The 23,964-nt window shown below is 28.6% G+C and overlaps 1 protein-coding gene across 1 annotated transcript; it reads left to right on the top strand.

Annotated features, from left to right (window-relative positions):
* Positions 1–2,028: 2,028 nt before the first annotated feature.
* LOC129960411 (uncharacterized) lies at positions 2,029–19,243 on the top strand. Its single transcript, XM_056073833.1, has 3 exons — positions 2,029–2,108; positions 3,282–3,537; positions 17,007–19,243. The coding sequence occupies exons 1-3, from the start codon at positions 2,102–2,104 to the stop codon at positions 17,455–17,457; spliced, it is 714 nt and encodes a 237-aa protein (XP_055929808.1). The 5' UTR covers positions 2,029–2,101; the 3' UTR covers positions 17,458–19,243.
* Positions 19,244–23,964: the final 4,721 nt, after the last annotated feature.

Genomic DNA, 23,964 nt, shown 5'->3' with positions numbered 1-23,964 from the left:
GGTTAATCTGCATTTCTTTTAGAAATTTAATTTTCAGATAGACCTTTTGTAAAAGTTAAATTCATTGGAAAGCTATTCGAAACACAGCTAATACGCATATTCTTAATTCAAAAGACAGCAAATGCTCAAATGTTTAGTTACATAATACAGTGGAAATTTAAAATATGCTTGCTTAATAATGTATAGTCAGAGAAACAATCCCGCGAAAAGCTTAATAATATCGTGTAAGGAAATCGATGAGATTATCAATAGACAACATCACATTGTTTTCTCGTTTGATCGTCCCACATTTCTTATACACATCTCGGAAAGAAACAAAATAACAATAAAAACATGAAAAAGCGCCAACCATCAGCTGATAATCATGTGATATATCTGGGCCAATGAAAATCTATTTCCGGGTGAAAAAAAGCAGGAATAACTGCCTTGATGCTTAGTCGTAAAACTAACGTTCGTGCATGCCAATGATTATTGGTTGATGATTTATCATTGATCAGAGGTTGAACGATCCGTTGTTTAGCAACCGTTTGGTGAATACGGCCGTAAATGCTGCACTGCCTTAAAATTTCACAACACTTCTCAAGTGAAGAACCTTATTTAATGAATTGCTTTAAAGTTTTGAATTTTGTTTGAAAATTTTAAATTGAATTTGAAAAGCAAAAAAATCTTTTTTTTTAAAATCATAGCATTAACACGTTTAACGTGACTCAACAATTCAATGAAGAAATGACAATATTTTGAATTTTATTTTTAAAAAAATCATTGTTACAAATTGAATTTAAGATTAATTTTCCGAAAATAATTAAAATTTTAAAGAAAGAAAGAAAAGCATTTATAGAAACGAAATTAGAATTCAAATAATCTTTTTAATTCTTCCAAACGGTGTATAAATATTTTTTTATTCAATAATATGTTTTGATGATAAGGCGGAAATAAATTCTGTTTTTATTTTTTAACTAAACTTCTAATTAAAATTTCAAGAAAATAAGTTCATAGTAGGGATGACGAATATTTTACGAGCGGTTATTACGTAACCAATATCAAAAAGTCAGAAATACCAGTGATCAATACTTTTCAAAGAGGGGTGTGATTCAAATCCTTGATACGATCTTACTGGTGATATTTCGATTACAGGTTTTGGATCACGATAGAAAGTAACAATCGATACGATATCACTGAAATTTACCGGAGCGGTGACTTCACATGAGAGTAACAATCGATACGATATCACTGAAATTTACCGGAGCGGTGACTTCACATGAGAGTAACAATCGATACGATCTGTCCAATGAAAGCTCTCGAACAGAAATCTGTGAATGGAAAGTGAACGGACCGGTTATTGGAATTATCGTATCAATGAATTGCATATCACTGAAATTTATCGGAGCTGTGACTTCACTGGAAAGTGTGAAGTCGCAGCTCCACTTCATAAGAGTAACCTTGACTTTCCGATATTCGGATTTGATGATGCACTATTCCATACAAATTCTATTTAATCGTGACTTGACTTTGCATATATTCCGTTTACTGCTGGCGCCATCTATTGGTAGAATATAGAACTAAAGTCACAATTTTAAAGAAATTACATATATATTTAATTCAAGTTTTTCTGAAAAGGGTTTACTCCAATAAAGAAATTAAATAAATAATTTTGAAAAAAATCAAATTTAAGAAGTAAGCTGAAATAGATAAATTAATTCAATCACACGTTACTTAAAGTAGTAAATTAAGTATTAATTACAATTGATAAATTTTATATTTAATATTAAGTAATAATTTTTAATTAATAATATGATTGAAATAACAGATATTTGGAACAAATATTTAAAAACAACAATAGCAAAATTATTTGTTATTCAAAAAATCGTGGATTATGCATCTCTAGTTCATAGTGCACCAAAAGAATTACGAGAACGGTGAAGAATTCCATTGCTGCTGTCTTATCAAATGTCAGCAAATCCCCACGTGACGTCACTACACATATTTTTCCGTGCACGTTTGTCCACGAAAGTGTAGACGGAATTTGCCGTCTGATAAGGCCTTTACGGTTGGTTCCCTTCATAATTTGTTATGTTGGCAGTATTTCGATCCTGCAGAATGGATGAAGGGTGAGTTAAATATGTATGTACATATTTTTTTACGAGTTGAGGAAGTTAGGAAAGGATGCTTGTTTGAAATTTTATATTAAGAATGGTTTGATATCGAACCGACAAAATGGATGAAGGGTGAGTGGAATATATTTTTTTACGAGTTCATGAAGTTGGGAAAAGGATGTGTGTTTGAAATTTTAATAGAGAATGTTCCGATTGCTTCTTTCCCCGTTCTTTCTTTTCTTTTGGTTATGTACTGTTTATGTTATCCACACAGTCCTTATGTTCAATGTGCAACCGAAGCTACTAGGTTCCCGCTCCCTCTGCTAGCAAAGCCGTAGAATGTTTTTTTTTAAAGTTAAAAAATTCGGCCCGGTGGAAGGCACTGGGCATTATGGAAAAAAAAAAACAATAATCAGTAAAAAGTCCTAATTATATGGCGGAAAAGGGTAACCGTAACTGTTCTGCGGAAGTATTTGTTTATTTTGTCCATCATCTTTATTGCGACTTCGGATTGTTGACGCAGTAGGGAGCACGGTATAATTCACTTTTACTCGCATTTTTATGTTCTGTTTTCGAAAGAATGCTTAGTTTTCGAAGAACTCATTTTCCTTGCGATTAATCGTCTGTGAATTACGACAAAAAAAATGTTCGCCCTAGGAATGTATAACCAAGAGGTACCATTACTGACTGCACCAGATATTGTACAACATTGTTCAATTGCTCAACCGACAGTTAATCACTTAGATTTAGCTCTAATTAATTTGAAGCTATTGAATCTTTCTTGTGACAGCACGTATTTGACTTATTCAGAAGACTATATTTATAGTCATGAGAAATGTCGAAAGGTTTTAAGTGAAAGTAGAAAAATTCTCTATACTCTCCATTTGGACCTACCCATAGGCAGAGAAAGAAAAATAATATTATGTTCAAGAAAATCAGATAATATGAGTGGTGACTTTCGAGGTTTTCACTTAGAAAACGTGTATCTTTACGAAAGTTTCTATTTTGACAAATTATGTGAATTTCTTGAATATGCTTCCAATTCTGTTGAATACAAAGAAAAACTATTACAATGGTTTATAAATTTCAATGTCTTTAGCCATTTATTTCGTTATATGCCAAACAAAATTGTTAATGATTTTATAGACTGCATGCATCCTAGATTTAATGCTTCAAATTTCATTACAGAATGTCTGAAAAAAGTTAATTTCTACCGTTGGGTGTTGCTTTCTGAGCCAAACCCCGAACGTCTGAGAAATATTCTTTATCAGGTATGTCAAGTTGGACGAAGATCCCAATGTGTCCACTGGATAGATGAGTTTCTGATAACCTGCATTTTACATGTTTCGTTGAAGTACGTCGAAGAAATATTGAAATTTATAAACTCACCCAGTTTAAATCAGGAGTTTTATTCAACAGTTTCAGCGGTGGTCTTCTCAATGAGGTAAGTACGATTTCACATTTAATTTATAATTTCCCATTTATTGTATTTAAAAGATTGCAAAATTAAAAATGGTTTTATTTTGAAAGAATTTATAGAATTTTTACTAAATGAGATGAATAATGTTCGCTAAATGTGCAATAGTCTTTTTTTCATAATGAAAAAATAATAAATTGTTGAGAGGAGAATCCTGTCCTGGTTAATATTCCTTTATTATTTTATAATAGCTTTGATTACTGTCTTATTATTTTCTAAATGTTTTCTAAAGACTCAGCTCTGATTTGTGTAAATTTAAAAATACTATATAATGTGAATAAGTTATTGAAAAAATACTTATTATTGCTTTTTAACCATTATAGAAAATAATTCTTATTTTTTATAGTTAAATAATTATTTCTATGAAGTATTTATGTTGAAGCAATTCAAGATTAATTAAAATTCAAAATTGAATGATTTCCATTAATGTCTAAGCTATTCTTTATAACCATATTTTACTGCAAGAAAAAATTATTTAATTTTTTTTCAAAAGTACTTACTTTATGTTGATTAATTCCTAAACATAAGTAAAATAAATATAAAAATTTATTGATTCTTCACTGGTTCTTTCACAAGATATGTTTCATAAATATATGATAATCGTTAATCCAGTGCCACTTACTTTAAAATAAATAAAATAATTAATAATAATAAATCAACTTTGTTTACATGAATAATGGTATTCGCAGAAAAGTCTTGAATTATTATCTCTTGAATTATCTTTATTTTCTGTTGATTTTGAGTCATTCTTTTTCTGTGAATTTGAGTATTTATTCTTGAGTACTTTTCTTTTAAATTGTTTGTATTAGCTGTAAGATACAGGACCTGTTGTTATGTTTATATGCTCTCATTCGCTTTTCATTTTTACCCTTTGCTTTTGTAAAGCATCTCGAATCTTCAGAAACAATGATTATAAATAAAAGGAAATGATTATAAGTAAGGGAAATACTGGGATTCTAATTATAGCTTGTACAGTTTATCCATATATATATATATATATAATATGTAATGATATTTTAATTCTAATTTAAATTTAATTAATTACCAAGATTTTATCTTAATTTAGCCCATCGTAACTTCATTCTAAAATATTCTCTTATTTCGTGATCCAATTCTACTTTCTCTGCATAATTAATTCAAGATAAGCTTTGTAAGAATCGGCTAAAAGCCTAATTTTCCCACACTCCGAGTGAAGGGACAAAATACCGCTGACGAAACACATTCTTTTTTAAAAGATCCCTGTGTTTCCCCTCCTCTTCGATGCATGTAGCGAAAATCCCTATCGAAATCACATTATATATTAGCATTATGAAGAAATATTTTCTCTATCAATTTCTTTGGCTATATAAGACCAGGGATAAAGTGTTCAAGAGCTTTTCCCTCATTCCTTTTTGTGTCATTCTGTGTGCTCATCGCTTGTACACATGCCTGCATCTTCAAAATGAAATAAAATGTCACGAAATTGAAAGTCTTTTCACTGTTTTCAAAACTGCATCCTGCTTCACATAAAATAATGCTTACATATTAAAGAGTTGACAAGGATAGTTTCCTGTGAAAAATTATGAAATGAACTTAAAGAGTTAAAATTAAATCCACGGGTGAGACATCGTCGTTGCATTGCGCCTCCGCAGCTCGCCAAAGATGACTGCTTCGGTCCAGGTTTGCCCAGCTGCTATGTTTCCATGGTGAAACTCTTTCATCCCTGTCTCCGGCCACATCATTTCATGCAAACCGTAGTCCAGGGTCCGGTCCAGCTCCTGTTGAATCCCCTGCATTCCGTCGTATTTCTGCATCGTTGATGGTACCGTGCCTAACCTGTGACTTCATCCGACACTACTGCTTAATACCCTTGTGTTTGTGCTCCATATTGTCATGTGCGTGCTCCTTATATCTTCAAGGAGTTGGGGCTCCTTGTCATCATAAAAAATTTCTGGCTCCTTAAATGTGCTGAATAATCCCGATCTCGACATCATTTCCTTGTTATATTATCATCACCAAAATAATAGTCACCTGCCATAGTCTCCAGTGCCAGTTCTAGGGCTCAAAATTGGATTTTTATGATTAATTAAAAAAGTGATAATTCATCAAAAAAAGTGTTTAGTGTTTCCCAACTCAGTGGTGAAAATCGAGATTTATATTGTGTGTTTTTCTTTTCTTTTGATTTACATTTTTGAATTTTAGAATTATTGCAGGTTATATTTTTATAGTATTATTTAAAATATTGAATTTTTAGTCTTTTATCAAGTCTATTTTTTAAAATTTTATGCATAAATTTATAATGTTTTTTATTTGAAATATACTTTAATGTTGTTAACATCTGGAAAAATGACTGAATAGTATGAAACAAATGTGTCTTAATTCTCAAAGTTCAGAAAATAAAATTGATAAAGAAGAAAATGATCAAATAGCCCAAGAACCCTCCATAATCCCTTTGGATCCCAAAAATGGGATGAAAATGGATTTATAATTGAGATATTTCAACAAAATTTCAAGAAAGAACAAAACTGAGATGTGGAAAATTAAAAATATTGCTAAATTTCTGAAAGGGTCAGCTTTAACACATTATATAAATAGTTGTTTAAATATTGATAATTTTGATGATTTATGTTGTATATTAACTGAACAGTTTATTCAACCCAATATTGTTAATTTCTCTGACTTTTCACAATTGAAATTTGATTCAAAAAATGCTAAATTAGTTGATTATTTCCATCAAAAATTAAATTATGGCAGACAGTTAGGCCTTAATTCACTACTGATTTTAGAAGGTCTTACTGATGGACTGCCAACTCAACTAAAACAATTGGTTAGCATAAAAGCTCCTAATACCCCTACAGAATGGCTTACAATAACAACTAAACTATTCAAAAGGGAAGAATCTTCAGAACCAAACCCAGGCAGGTGTAATGAAACTAGAATCATAATAAGGCAACCAGCACCTTTTACACCTAGGCATAATTTTAATTATTTCAAAATTTTTTTACTCCTCGAGCTCCCAATAATTTTAGACAAAATTATCATAATTCAATAAGGCTGTGTCCTAATAATTACAATAACTATAGTCATAATTTGCATTTTCAACAAAGATTACCATCTTCTCCATGTAGAATTTGTACGCAAAAAGGTATTCCAAATGTTTATCATTGGACACAAGTATGTCCTTTTCATCAACCCCAATTTATGACAACTGTTCCAATAACAGCCAATTTGACTTCCCCGTGCACAGAAGCTCCTCTTGGCTGTTCTCAAAATCCTGAAACGAGACAAAATTCTCCTAATGAGACCTCTGGTCCAGCACAATGACAATTATTAGTGTCCGGACGCATCTCAACTTTACCAAGTCTAGCTAACTTGGACAATGTTTATAACCCTCATAGTAATGTAAATATTGTTATTGACACAGGATCCAATCTTTCAATTATATCTGCAGATATTGTAAAAAAACTTAATTTGACAAGAAAAAATGTAAACCGTATTAGAGTCAAACAAGCACATGGAACGTTCCAATTAACCCAAATTTGTGACATATATTTAAAAATTGGCCAAATAAATAAGAAAATTGTATTATATATTATGGACAATCCTTTACCATATCTCATTTTAGGACTTCCAGATTGTAGTTTATATAAATTAATTATAGATTGTGACAAAAATAAAATATTACAAAATGGAAAAATTATTACCAACTTGCATACCAATAATAATTATGTCTTTACATATTGTTGAAAATAATAACACTAGTGATAATAAGGTCATGGTAGTGAAATACTCAGAGGAAATTTTCCCACCTCTGACTGTAAACAAACCATCTGAACCTGTGTTATCTCTGGTGTCAGAATATTCTCATGTGTTTGCAAAAAATAAATATGATGTTGGTAAAATAAGAATGGAATCTTCTAGAATAAATTTAACATCTGATTTACCAGTTTCACAAAGGGCTTATAGAACCTTTGCTACTGATGAAATTGAAATAAATAAGCAAATTAAAAATTTGTTAAATGCAAGTTTAATAAAAGAATCTACTAGTAATTATTCTTCCCCTGTAACATTAGCATATAAAAGAGATGAAAATAGAAAAAGTCATCTTTGTATTGATTATCGTAAAATTAATTCCCTTTGCAAATCTGAGGCAGAGCCTCTCCCTGGAATAGATAGCTTATTAGATAAATTAAGTAAAGCTAAAGTTTTTTCAACTTTGGATCTTGCATCTGGATATTGGCACATACCCTTGCATGAACAAGATAAACATAAATTGGCATTTGTAACTACTGAAGGTTTATATGAATTTCAAGTCCTACCTTTTGGCTTTAAAAATGCACCTGCAATATTCAATAGAACTATTCATAGAAATTTAAATAAATATAAATTTTCAAATTTTGCATGTCACTATTTTGATGACATAGTAGTTTTCTCTAACTCATTAGAGGAACACTATGATCATTTAAAACAGATTTTTCAAATGTGTGAAAAAGAAAACATTAAATTAAAATTTTCTAAATGTGTGTTTGCTCAAGATGAAATTAATTTCTTGGGGTATGAAGTCAAAGAAGGATGCATTTCTCCTGATAATCATAATATTGAAAGTATTAAAAAATTACAACCTCCAAAAAATGTCAAGCAACTTCAGGGTTTTCTTGGCTCTGTAAATGTTTATAATAAGTTTATTGATTCTTATGCTAAAATAAGAGAACCCTTAAATAATCTTCTTAAAAAAGATACACCATGGCAATGGACAGAAGATTGTCAAAAAGCTTTTGAAATGTTAAAAAATAAATTGATAACTAAACCATTGTTACAACTATATAACCCTAATTTACCTCTTCATGTTTTTTCTGATGCATCTCAGGTAGCCATTGGAGCTGTTCTAAAACAGCCTGACTGTTCTGGTAAATTACATCCTGTATCTTATCATTCAAGAACTTCATGTTCTTGTGAAAAAAATTATTGTATAACTGAGTTGGAATGTTCAGCAATAGTAGATGATCTTGATAAATTTTATTACTATTTACTTGGGAAAAAATTTATAATTGATACTGATCATGCTGCTCTTGTTTGGCTTAAAAATATTAAAAATTTAAGGGGAATATTATTTTGCTGGTCTTTAAAACCGAGCATGTTTGATTATGAAGTTAAATATTTAAAGGGAACAGCTAATGTTGAAGCTGATATATTATCAAGGCATCCTACTGCTCAATATTTCCAACATTCTGTACATTTATTGGAATTAGGTGAGATAAAACACTATCAAAATTTAGATAATACTAAATATAAAAATATGAATGATGTACTTGTAGTTAAAAAGAAAAATTTGTTTAAAATAGTTGTACCTTTTTCTCTTAGGAGAAAAGTTTTGCAAACGGCTCATGAACAATTTGAGCATCCAGGCACTCAAAAAATGATAAATTTAATTACTCCTCAGTATTATTAGTCCCATATTATTCAAGATATTGCACTTTTTGCTAAACATTGTGATATTTGTCAATTAAATAAAAAGAAAAAGCAAAAAAGATTTGGCCTTTTACAGGCTGTGCTCCCCACAAATTGTCCTTTTGAATGTCTTTCTGTCGATACTGTTGGTGGATTTAACTATTACAACTAGGGATTGCAATACCGGTATTTTGAGCCATTATAATTATTAAAGCATTATAATTATAATATATTAAAGCAAGTTTTCCAAATTATTAACTGATAGAAATGGTGCTTTTACCTCATCTAAATTCAAACATTTCCTCAGAAATTACAGTGTCAAGCATCTGTTAACGTCTTCACACCATCCACAAACTAATGGGAAATGTGAAAGAGTTAACCAGTCAATAGTAACTAAATTAAAATGCAAAGTCAATTCTTCTCCTACTAAAATTCTTTGGACTAAACTTTTAGAAGAAGTAATCAATGTATATTATTTAACACCCCATTCAGTTACAAAATTTTCTCCTGCATATTTGTTATTTGGCACTTTACCTTATCCTCCTCCCTTAACTCAAAATCAATTCTGTGCTCCAGTAGAAGAAGCCAGAAAATTAGCTAAAGATAATGCAATAAAATATCATGATAAAAATAAAATAAGATATGATGCTAGGTTTAAAGATTCTCCATTCAAACTTGATGACATTGTAATGTATGAGGAATTTAATTACCCAAATCGTAGAAAATTATCTCCAGTATTTTCAGGTCCATATGAAATAGTAACTAAAATTTCAGATGTAAATTATGAAATAACTAAACCAATTGCATTAACAAACAAAGCTACTGATATTGTCCATGTATCAAAATTAAGAACATATTACCCATCAGAAAAATTAAAATTAAGTTATGAATAATAATTTAAATTTTAAAAAAAATCCTTTTATTTCTATGTTTCTTCCACATAATCCCCAACTTAGGTTGGCCTGTTGTCTCCACTCTAAGAGTTAGTTTGTCTTTTCTTCATGATGATGGTGTGATAGGCACCATCAAAACATAAATTCAAATACCTCAGTCTTATTGAGATGTGAGTATAGGATCAATCTCACAATTAACTTCTATCTCTTTCTATTTTTATCTTGGATATGTTGTTCTCCACTTTGGAAATAAATATTCCTGGATGAGAGTAGAAAGAGAGTAAGAATTACGTCCCCCTTCTTGATGTCCTAATTTTGGGTCATTAAGTTTCACCCACTACTAGAAATTGGTGGACAAGGTTTAACTATTCACCACTAATTGGCTAACTAGTGGGTTAAAGTTTTTCTTTTAAAATTACACATTTTTATGTCATTTGTTTTGAATATTTATGTTTATAATAAGAGTATTTTGAATCTCATATTTTTTTCAGATTCAAGTGTTACATACAAAAATCAGAACTATGTTGATATATTACTATTATATAAGTTCAATTTCTTATTCCATTATTTTACATTCACTTTGATAATTTTGGTGAGTCTTCTACTATTTAAAGGACACTGTGTGCAAGTATTCTTTAGAGACATTCCTCACCATATAGAGACAATCTTACAGACTGAGAGACAATAGACTGAGTTTCTGCAGAAAATCATTTGTATATTGCACATTTTAATATTATTATTTTTGGTGTTGTTGAATATTTAAGTTTATTTAATATTTTCACAGATCTCACTTTATCTTTTTTATGTTTTGCATAATCTTGTTCAAAATGATTTTTATATTAATGTAAACGTACGGGAAACTCGGGTATCACTTTTAATATGCCTAGGGCCCCGACATATTTCCAAGTCTTGCGGGGGGGGGGGGGAAATTGTAATGATATTTTAATTCTAATTTCAATTTAATTAATTTCCAAGATTTTATCTTAATTTAGCCCATCGTAACTTCATTCTAAAATATTCTCTTATTTCGTGATCCAATTCCACTTTCTCTACTTAATTAATTCAAGATAAGCTTTGTAAAATTGATGAATCGGCTAAAAGCCTATCTTTCCCACACTCCGAGTGAAGGGACAAAATACCGCTGACGAGACACATTCTTTTTTTAAAAGATCCCCGTGTTTCCCCTGCCTCTTCGACGCGTGTAGCGAAAATCCCTATCGAAATCTCATTATATATTAGCACTATGAAGAAATATTTTCCCTATCAATTTCTCTGGTTATATAAGACCAGGGATAAAATGATCCAAGAGCTTTTTCCTCATTCCTTTCTGTATCGTTCTGTGTGCTCATCGCTTGTACATATGCCTGCTTCTTCAAAATGTAATAAAACGACGTCACGAAATTGAGTCTTTTCACTGTTTTCAGAACTGCATCCTGCTTCACATAAAATAATGCTTATATATATATATATATATATATATATATATATATATATATATATATATATATATATATATATATATATATATATATATATATATACTTTTATTTTTCATGAACTTTTTTAACTTAATTGCAAATATTCAAAAACTTTTTGGAATGATGACTCTTTGCTATATTTCTCTATCCTCGACATAATTTTGAAATTTCACCTTTTTCTGTGCGTCTTTATATGGCAACGTCGTGATGTTTTGTAATTTTCATAAGCATCTCAACTTCATAATTTGGAATAGTAAATTATGATTTGTAATATTTAGGAAAATATTAAATTCATTTGATTTAGTCATGACTGCAAAATATAGTGAATTCCAACGAGTAAAATATTTGCATAATAATAAAGCTGGGATATTAATACGTCGGAGTCATAAAAATTACGTGAATATTTTTAATGGTTTTTGAAATATTTACGAAGAAAAAGAAAGAAAGAAAATTGCAAAATTCTCATTGTCAATTGATAATGCCTTGAAAAGCCTGGGGGTACTTACCTTACTGTGGATGATCCGGATGTCGCCAATTTGTTTATGTTCCGTATCGCCAAATCTAATTATTGCTAATCTGCGCACGGTTCTCTCTGGTAAACCCTGCGTGAAGCAGTTTGCGCAGTAATGTATTTTTTACGGCGTATTGATACATGCATTTGTTATGGATGTATCACGATGCAGTACGGACAAACTTTTACCTTAAAAGTGTTTTTCGCTCCTATTTCTAAAACTAAACTCTAGGCCTAGGTGGCAAAAAAAAAAAAAAAAAAAAAAAAAAAAAAACTAAGTACAAGAAATAATGTATAGCAAATATAAATTAATGAATTAAAATAAACCAAGAAGGAGGGATATTTCTCATGCACGATTTACTTATAACTTTAATACTTTCTTTTCATACAATTTTGAGTTGAAAGTATGAAATTATAGAATGAATAGTGAAAATAGATTGATAATTAAAAAATGTAAAGATAGAAGGTTATGTACGAAATTATATTTATAATTATTGAAACAGGTGATTAAAAGATATCAAAATGAAAGAAAGGAATTTAAAAATATTACTTACTCTTTATTCTCATTTATTAAAGTTTAATTGTAAATTTATTTCCTTGAACTGTACTTTTTTTTCTAGGAATCATAAAATAATTGATATAATTTTATACTTCTGTGAATGCAATACAGTAATCTTACTTATTAACAGAAGCTTTAGTAATTTCATGTTACTGCATAGTTTCGCTAACATAACTATTATTCATCTAAAAAATATTTTTTTGGTATGGGCATTATTTCCAGTGAAACTAAAGAAATATTCCATAAAAAAATTTCTAAATTTAGAGTTCGTTCTTTTTAAGTAAATCATTTCATAATTCTGTATTGAAAAATAATGAAATCCTTAGAATATCTTTTCATTCCCTTTGCATCAATAGATCCTCGAAAGATTCTTAACAGAAGATAATGCAGTATACAATTTATCTAAAAAATAATAAACAGTTCTGAAAATACACTGCAAGATTGATAAGCATTTAAAATACTTTCTTCCGGTTCAGAAAGAAAAAAAAAAAAAAAATGATCAGATGAAGGATTTTTTTTTTTTTTTTTTTTTTTTTTTTTTGCCCGACGAAATCGAAGATCATATTCCATGTAGGAGAAGAGGTTGCGAAGTAGAATTTTCAGAAGATTCTTCTAAAAAACAAAATCTAATATTTTTTCCATGAGCTTTACTTTTAAATTTTAAAAAAAAAAATGGCATTTAATTCAAATTTTTTCCAAATTTAATATAGGTGTAAATACACAATCATCAATTTGATTGCTCATGCTGATCTGGTAACTAGAAGCTGGCCTTCTACTATTTTCCCACCAAGTAATGTCACTGATTGATTATTGGGTATCCAAAGGGTATCCATCCGGAGGGGAAAGGTTGGTACGGAAAGTGTACTGTACGGAAAAGTCATACAACCAAAGACAGTTAAAGACAAAGACGAGAACCTCTCTCCATGGAAGAAAAAGGTGTGGGATGTTTATGATCCTACTTCCTGATTTAAATGGTGTGAAAAAAGGATCCCGGTACACACCCTAATTTGAGAGAGTCCATAAGATGTTTCAAATTTAATTTTGAATCCACAATTCATTTTCTAATCTAGGTTCTAAGAAACCAATAATTCATTTTCTAACCTAGGTTCTTAGAAACCAATAATTCATTTTCTAATCCTAAGGTTTCTAAGAGAAAAAAAAGTCGGAAATATTGGGTTGGCAACTAAGTAATTGCGGATTTCACTCATAGATGGCTTCAGTTGAATTTTTAGGTTTGCAGACGTAGTACAAATGTAAAACACATTTTGTTATTTGATAGTTGGCAATTCAGCTGTCAGTCAGTAAAAAAAAGTTTTTTGATCGGTTGCGTAGTTTTCGTTTGGCGTTCGTTGAAAAATGGAAAATCAAAAGGAACATTTTCATCATATTTTGCTTTTTTATTTCCGCAATGGGAAAAACGCATCGCAAGCTCATAAAAAGTGATGTGCTTTTTATGGTGACGAAGCCTTAAAAGAACGGCAGTGTCAAAATTGGTTTGCCAAATTTCGTTCTGGTGATTTTTCACTCAAATATGAAAAACGCTCTGGTCTTCCAGTTGAAGTTGATGACGACCTAATCAAAGCAATAATCGATTCGTATTGTCACAGTACAACACGTGAGATTGCAGAGAAGCTTCATGTATCACATACATGCATTGAAAATCACTTAAAACAACTTGGCTATGTTCAAAAACTCGATACATGGGTTCCTCACGAACTGAAAGAAACGCATTTAACGCAACGCATTAACAGCTGCGATTTGCTAAAGAAACGTAATGAAAATGATCCATTTTTAAAACGACTGATAACTGGCGATGAAAAATGGGTTGTTTACAACAATATCAAGCGGAAAAGATCGTGGAGCAGGCCAGGTGAACCAACTCAAACAACATCAAAAGCTGATATTCATCAAAAGAAGGTTTTGTTATCAGTTTGGTGGGATTACAAAGGAATTGTCTACTTTGAACTCTTACCACCCAACCGAACGATCAATTCTGATGTCTACATTGAACAACTAACGAAATTAAACAATGCAGTTGAAGAAAAGCTGCCCGAATTGACAAATCGAAAAGGTGTTGTGTTTCATCATGACAATGCAAGGCCACACACATCTTTGGTCACTCGGCAAAAATTATTGGAGCTTGGTTGGGATGTTTTACCACATCCACCATATAGTCCTGACCTTGCACCATCTGATTACTTTTTGTTTCGATCTTTACAAAACTCCTTGAATGGTAAAAATTTCAATAATGATGATGATGTCAAATCGTACCTGATTCAGTTTTTTGCTAATTAAAATCAGAAGTTTTATGAACGTGGGATTATGATGCTGCCTGAAAGATGGCAAAATGTCATTGATCAAAATGGGCAATACATTACAGAATAAAGTTATTTAGTTCCATGAAAAAATTGTCTTTGATTTTCTAAAAAAAATCCTCAATTACTTAGTTGCCAACACAATAGATTGGATTAAAAAAAACCATCGTACGTAATAATCTATAATTTTAATGAATTCTCTTAACAGATCAAGTGACTTAAATTCTGTCAAAATAAGAAGAACTTTCTTTTAATATATTTAAACTGGTTAGCTTTTATTTATTACTTAAGATAAATTTTTATTTAAATGTACACTATTTTTTAATGTAAAAGTTGTCTTGGGGATTAAGTTTCATGATTGTTATATAGTTATAAAAAGTATTATGACTCAATATTTTACCATCTTAGGTAATTAATTATTAATAATTTCCTCCGATTATATATAATTTACAAATGAAGCTACTTGAGAGTGAAATAACCTGCAATTCCTCTCCTTTTTTATGAAATACTAGCCGTCTTTGTCAACCAGTTGGTTCCATTATTAATGGTTGTAAAAAATTTCGCTTAAATATTTATTATTATTAATAATAATTTTGTACCCATGCTTCCCCAGGAGTAATCTTCAAACATTGATATATCAATGTTTTTACTATTTTAGAAGCTTTACATCGCTCAATTCATTGTGCTATGCATTTCCTTAATTCTCTACACATGAATTTATACATTCAGTTTAATGACACGAATGTCGCCATTATTTGATTCTTAAGTTAAAACTTAATTGCAAAAAAAAAAAAAAAAAAAAAAAATATTAAAACCATATTTTATGCTGGAAACTACTCAACATGGAAAAGGAAGCCAAATCCTCCTATGGGAAAGCCAATGGGGAAAAGATGCAATATTAATAGCAACAATGAAAATTATTTGAATTTTACTTCAACAAGAAAATTTAATGCTAAAAAACCTGCTTAAGATATATTTTTTAAATTGATTTAGAATAGAAAAAAAATCATATTAAAAAGATAATGATTTGAATTTTAACATTATCTTTTTATGTTAATGTAAAAATGATCATTGTGTCAGAATATTTTACCGACAAATTGTCGGTAAACTGGACAAACATCAAAGCACTCCAGAAAACCGCAAGAGAGGGAAAACAGAGGAAAGCGTGCTTCGTGTACAGGTGGACACGTCGTAGGAACGCCGCTTAAAGAAGCAAAGAGTAGATAAAATGGAATTCGTTGCTATTATTCTGCAAAAAATTAAAAAAATAAAATTCTTGTAACATTTATGAAATATTTAGAGTATATTTTAAGTAAAATCATATTAAAGCATTTGATAGAGTCTTAAACGAATGTGCCTTATTTTTTATATTTAACCTGTTAAGTGGGTATGACGAAATATTTCAATGCAAAACGAATTGAGTATAAGATAATTAACCGGTTAACAGGTTAAATTTACATGAAAAAAAAGAAGAAATATATGAGCATGAGTTTTTGAAAAAGGAGACTAATCAAAAACTTCAGATATAGACTTTTTAGATTGACCCATTATAAAATTAAAAGAAATAATGCCGAAATTACAAAGAAAGTAAGCAATATTTTTTCATATTTAAATTAAGAAGCATTTTAGTCAAACACAATGTGATATTTTTTAACTGGAGTTGCTGTAATTTCAATTGAGCAAGACGTTCTAAATTCTATATATATTAAATATTTAAAAAAAATGTTTGAGAAAAAATTTATTTTATGGTTTTGATTCTTAGTTTTAATTCATAAGTTTTACTAAATGTTGCATCATTATATTTTTATTATTATTTTCTATTGGATTTTTCAAAAATACAAGTTTCTTGTATACATACAAAAATACAAGTTTCTTGTATAAAATAAAGGTTTCTTCTTAAAATATAAGCTTTCTAGTGTTTTTATTTGAAAAATTAATATATTCATGTTCCAAGTTGCACCTTCTGAAAGTATATCGATGTTCTTTACCACTAGATTTACTTTAGTTATAAAAATTGCTTCAGGGCGCAAGTTTGATATTTCAGAATATAATTGCGATGTATTTTCTGGAATATTTTTAAATTCTGAAATTAGAAAGTATAAATGCAAAATTATTATTATTGATTAAAAATAAAGAGAATAAAGTTTATGTCTCTACGGAAAGAGTTCTTGAGTTCTAATTTCAAAATAGATACAATTTAGAATTCATAAATGCAGATATATTTTTATTTATTTTCTTTCTTTTTATCTTCAGAAGAACCCAGAATAACAGTAATTTGCAGAACGCTCTTCGCAGAAGGAGTCTTAGAAGACGAACACTTTTGCTCCATCTGTTTTGGAATTACCTAATGTTGAATTTACATACATATACGAATGAAGAGAGAGCACCAGTTGATGTGTCTGTCTTTTATAAAGGATTGCGGCTGTTCTGGGATTCTGTTCCGGATAGTTTTCTATCCTTTGAAGAGATCAAGACTGTTTTCATAGAATCTGTGGATCTTAAAGTAATTGGAGATGTTGCCAGCTTTTACTCAAAGGCCATTGATGAGTTCCATGCAGTTGTTGAGCCACGGCCGTTGCAGCATTACTGCAGGACAGCGATTCGGAGGAGACTTTGGGAGAGAGACCAATGGCTCCCGGAAGGAATCAGAAAAACTCGTTTGCCACCAAAGCTTCAATCCTATTTGAATCTTAATCCTATTTGAATCTTCAATAACTTTTGATTGGGGATTATTTGTTCATATTAAAATGCTTCGTTTAAACTGTATATTTTTGGGGATCTTTAAGATGAAAAAAGTGCATACAGAATTTCATTTCTTTGAAAAATAGTCAATGAATCGTATAAAATGTGAAATCTCTATATAGTAGAGCAATGTATAATAACTAAATACTTTTGAATGTCAATCGCGAAGTATTTAATTTGTCATGACATAAAATACCAAAATTAATAAAAAATAAGAAATTCTTGTAAAATAGCGCTATATATTGTTTAATATTTTATCTAAAAAATTTTAAATACCTGAAATTGCCATTTTCTCATAAGTAATAATTTTAAATTCTAATATCTTTTTAGATTAAATAAATATATTCCTACACAATTTTTGATTTATTATCTGTGCTATTTCAGTTAATATTTTTTTCTTATATAATAATTTTTCAGAAAACTTTTAAATTTATAGCGACATTATCATTTAAAATTTTTTTTATTCAATGATTACTTTCTACATTGGAATTATGTCAGATGATGTATTTTATGACTTGAGATAATTTTTTTTAAAATTTTGTATCATAAAATTACTGCATTTTCATTAACGTATAGAAATAGAGTATCGTATAGCATAGAGTTTAGAAATGTATTTTGAATTTATGTTTCTTGAATAGATTACGATATTATGTGTTGAAAAATCATACAACATGGAATAACAGCAAAAGAAGAGAAATGGTGAATCAAAAATCACTTTAAATATCTCCAGTTATAAAAGCAATGAGATTTTAATTCAGAGTGTTTTATTTAAAGTAACGCTGCTAGTAATAATTTTGTATCACCAATTTTTTTTCCTATATTACCTAGCTTTTATAGTGTATGCCTTTATGATGTTTAATGTATCATTTCATTAGATGTATTTTGAATGTAGCATTTGAAAGTTATTCAAGAATTGTCCAGTAAAATTCATTTCAATTTTAAAATTAAGTTTGTTATGTGGTGTTTAAAAGAATTTATGGAAATACATTTGAATTGAAAATTCTAAATGCTTAAATTTACCTGTCATAAGCTACTGGAGTTCAAAAATTTAATTGCAAATTTTATTGATACAGTATAAAGTGGAAATAATTACATATAGAAATCTTTCTTACTCATAATATATTCTACAGTTTATGTAACTGAAATTCTAATGCAAGTTTTGAATATGTTTTTAACTCCAAACAGTTATAACCAAAGAAATGAGAAAAATAAATTTTTTCCCTGTAAGGAAGTGAATATAGAGTATTGATATTCGACTTTATTGCATATTATTCATCTCTGTAAAGCAGCTACTTCATCATGAATATTGATTATACTTCATTTCAAATAAATCGTTAAGAAATAAGTTGTTTATAATTGAGCAAAAGTCCTCCAAATTGACAGCCATTAAAGCTTTGTTATTTTAAATGTCTTATTTATGTTCTGTTTTGTAAAGCACATAACCTTTCTAAAGCAGATCAGTGCATAACATTAAAGCATTATTAATTGTGAAAATATCTAATTTGCCTACCTTCTCTGTAATGTAATTTAACTTTTCTGTTCGTTTTGTAAACTACACATGTGTTAAACAGAATCTTTCTTCTTTATTATTTTGCTAATCGAAAAAAATTTACATGATTAAATGTTTCATGAAACAATGAGAGTGATTTGAATTTCAGGAAGAAAATGTGACCTATTGTTGGAAATTAGGCACACACACACACACACACACACACATATATATATATATATATATATATATATATATATATATATATATATATATATATATATATTTGAATAAATATCAAAATTCAGAAAATATTTGCATGTTTATTTGATTAGTATCTTTAAAAGTGTAACATTTTAAACGGTTTAAATTGTATATTTGTTCAATTTTCAGAATTATCACTGAAAAGTGTGGAATTAAACAAATATTTCTCCTAAACAGTCTATAGCACACATGTCACATTATTTTTGTCCAACAATGCACAAGAATGGGATGGTGAATACTGACTTTCAGAAATGTTTAAGAAAACTGGTTTACAACACTAAGTTCAGTCATGTTTAAATCGTGCAAAATAATTTTTAATTGGTGAAAATTTTACCTATTATTACCTTATTCTTCAGCAAAATATTTTTAAACTTCAAATTTTGATAGCCTCATACTATTAAAGAAGCCATGCACCATTCTTTTCCTTGTACTATGTATCTCTATATTTTTCTACTTCTTCATGTAAAATTTGACCTTTAAATTGAAGTGAAATTGAGTAAATTTTCTTTAAAATAAAAATAATTTGGCTGAAATCCAACATTTTTAGATAGTTTGGAAATGAAATAAAGAAATCGGAATCGTTCAATATTGACGTTTCATGTACATTACAATGTGTTTATATATGCAATGTCTCGACGAATAATTCAATAAAAAAAATTTCTGATCCGTATAAATTTCAGCTTTTACTTTTACTTTCAAATAGATTACAATTATGCATATAATAATATTTTATATTGTTTAAGTTAATAGATATTAAGAATTCTAAATTTTACAGTCTTTTGTTCATAAAGAATTATATTCAGTGAGATATTTTTCAAATGACAGTCTCAGACGACAAGGACGTAATTTTATAAGGAGCACTTGGTCTCTGAGTCCCCATCCCCCTGAACTACTAAAATTTTAAATCTGCTAGATAAATTATTTTAACTTATTAATTAATTTCGTTAAGCTGTTGAAAATTCCAAATTTCATTAATATTTTACTGTTAAATTTTGAAAAGAGAGAGGGGGAAATAATCTGAAAGAGAAAATACATGTTACGTTTAGTAAAATTTTGTATATAAATAAGCTACTTTTTACTCGAGGGGTTTCAGGTCTTCGTTCCTTCAGTTTCTCAGCCTCTTCATTTCCATTCCATTGCTGTTTAAAATCCTTTACAATGAGTAGTTATAATATGATAGTCTCAAATAAATTACTTGTAAATAAACATAAAAATGTAGATGCTTGTTTGCTTGTCGTTCGGTGAGCATAAATATAAAAGAGCGAGGAACTTCTCGAAGAAGTTAAGAATTGATTTTTAGAGAAATACTTAAAATATATTCAACGAATTTAAGTGAATATAGATGTTCTAGAAACTGTAATTGTCAGAATTTGAGCTCTATAGGTTTGGTAAATTTTCCAAAGAAATATTATTTTTGGCGTAATATTAATGAACCTTGAAATGACCTTTGAATGAATTAAAATTAATGGAGAATTAGCTCTTTTTATTATATGACAGTATAAAAATATATTTTTCATAAAATATTTGATATTTGAATTGCAAGTTGAAAATGGATTATGTAAAAATCCGCAGTTCATAATGAGTAATCAGTCCGGTCATAAAAAATGAAAACAATTATTAAAAAATTAACCTAATATGTGAATAATTAGAGTGAAATTATCATGATTTTAATATTTTGAAAATATAAATTTCAGAAATAATAAATGTCATGTATTTTGGAAATTGCTTGATATTTTCTATTAAAAAAATTCCCAATAAAATATATTAATCCTCAGAAATAAGAAAAGAAAAAAAACCACCGACATAAAAAAAAAACTTTTGTATGGCTATTTGTGACTACATATTTGTAGTTGTAGTATTTGTATTCGTTTGTATATTTGTATTTGTTTGTATATTTGTATTGTATATTATATTTGTATTTTTTTTGTATATTTGTATTGTATATTGTATTTGTAGTATTTGTATTTGTTTGTATATTTGTATTGTATATTGTATTTGTAGTTTTTGTATTACTAATTAATCCAGAAGATTCAGAATTTGTTATGCTTTTTTAATTTTTATAATTTGTATGCAATGGCAATTATATTTATGTTGCCTGATTTTCAGATATTTTAGAGAATTTTTTTTTTCTTACCTTCATTTTTATTTTTTCTACCTATACATTGTAAAACTTTTGTAAATTCTACATTAAATTATACTCATAATAATTTACTTTATAATTTCAAAATTTGTTTTGTGATTTTTATATTTGAAAAATGTTTATATTTATAACTTAGTGCAGTATTCATCTTATATTTTGTAAAGAGTAATCAGTAATTATGTAGTTCTGATGTCTGTAATAAAAATTAAAAAAATGTTTATAATTCTTCTAATTTATTACTCTCATTCAGTTTTACATTTCAATACACTTTTTCTTTCATATACCTTAGAAAAATTTCCAGTAAAAATACCAAAATATTTATTGCTTAAAACAAATAAAACGAATATGATGATATAAGAAATCTCTTATAATTTTTCTATAAAAACACTAACATTTTGGTATGGCAACATAATATATCTTATCAGATTTTTATAAAAATATAAAATTATTAATATTTATTATTCATAAATTCAAACAAAAAATTGAAACTTTTATTTAAATTAAAATGTTCAGAAATCAAATTTTTTAAAATATATTTGTATTTAAATATATTTGAAAGAATGAGATAATAAATTAAATTCTCTGAATTAAAAAAAAAATTGCTGAAAAATCTTGGCAGCTACACCAGTAGTCCTGGATGGACAAAAGTTGAAATCATATGAGTCATTCAGATTTTTTTTTTTTTTAAAGAAGAAATGGTTAATAGTTATTCTTGGATTATTGATTAATTTTGTTTCTGATAAATGCATACCGATCATGGTGGTGAAAACATGTAGATTTTCTATTTTATCCTACATGCCTAACTACAGAAAACTATTTCAGCAAGACATGACAAGATAGTTATTCCATGATTGACTCCTTTTTGAGTATATAGTCATGTTAAATTTTATCTAAATATTGTTTATTTTTAAGAATCCAAAGAATTTGGGGAGTGGATCTTATTAAATTTTACTTTTGTCTCTCTTGATAAACATTTTATTATTAATTTAAACTGGTGACTTTTTTTCCCAGTTATCTTTCTCTGATGCTACCATACTAAAAACTTAAATATTCATCAAACTTAAAGTATATGCAGTAAAAAAGTGTATGTTTTTTAAAAGAAAATCCCTACCTCTGGAGGGGGGGGGGTGATGCAGCTGCAGAATAGTTCACGTTTATCACAGTTAATTTGACAAATGGCTTTTTTTCTTTGCCAGAACTGAATTCCAAAACTATAATTCATTATTATTATTTTTTCAATTATTTATTAGACTGAAATAAAATTTAAGGAATGATTGAAATCAATAGAAGTATATCCCCTTAAATTCTTTGCTCAAAAAAGTTTCAGATCAAATTTTCGTTCCATTGATAGGATGTAGATATTTATTATATTTTAAATTATTATGTACACAAAGCACTTTTATTGCAAAAATAATTAAAGTGATTATTTTATTAAAAAATACATTGATTAATACATGGAATCTTTAAATGTAAGATTTATTAAATTCTTAGAAAAATTAGGAAACATGATGTAAATAATCCTGGTTTTTATGAACTAGGATTATGATGATAGTTGGAATCTTTAGTATTATATATAATTATTGTATTTTTTATTCTCTCTTCAAATTGTTACAAAAATAAGATCTAGAATTTGTAATTTTTTATCAGCTGATCTTTCAATTAAAAAAAAGAAGAAGAAAAATTTGTAACTAAATACTCAACAAAAGAAGATATGAAGAAAAACAGCAGCTTCAATTAATATACTGGTTGATACTTCCTTGTTCAAAAGCCCTTTTTAAAATAATTTCAAATGTTATTCTCAGAAATTCCTCAAAAGAAGATAAATTTCTTTAAGTTTTCTAAATTATATTAAATTCATAGATATGGGTATTTGATTACTAACATTTTTAAATAAAGCATTTAAAAATTAAAAAAATAATAATAAGGTTAACCTTTATTTCACTTTAAATATAAGGAAAAAACAAACAAACATAACCATACTTTCCTAACTTACATTCTCAATATCGTGCTGAAGACACATTAATTTTACTGTCATTTTTCAGGAAGTTTCACCAAATATTTAAGAAACCAAAAATCAACTCTATTTTTAAAGTTTGAATTATAAAACATTTTTATTTATAAAATACTTTTTTAATTAACTTTAAAAATACGTTGAAAAAAAAACGTTCCTACTTTTTTTTATGAGTTGTAAATGATAGAATATTTTTAACATGATTTTCTAAAAACGAAAAAATTCTTCATCCTGATGATGCTCCTGACGTAAGCGGATAGCGAGAGAACGGTCATGAAAAATAATGAATATTACTCATTTCTCCAGTTAAATCTGAGCATGCGCAGAGACACTCATTCCTGTTCAGAAAATTTCTAAGTCCGTTAACATTGTATGATCGTTCTTTCGCTATCCGCTTCTCTCTACTAATGGCAAGATGACCCTACTCGGGGAGAGGATCCCCCATCTGGCAGTCTGGAGGCACTTAACTATGTGGGGGTGTTACACAATTGATGACACAGCTGACCGGAAGTGCGAATTATCAGTGTGGGAACCAGGGAACGTTACAGTGGTCAACAAGTGTCTC

Source organism: Argiope bruennichi, chromosome X2, assembly GCF_947563725.1.
Source record: "Argiope bruennichi chromosome X2, qqArgBrue1.1, whole genome shotgun sequence".
Classification (NCBI taxonomy): Eukaryota; Metazoa; Arthropoda; class Arachnida; order Araneae; family Araneidae; genus Argiope; species Argiope bruennichi.
This window is presented reverse-complemented; position numbering and strand designations above follow the sequence as displayed.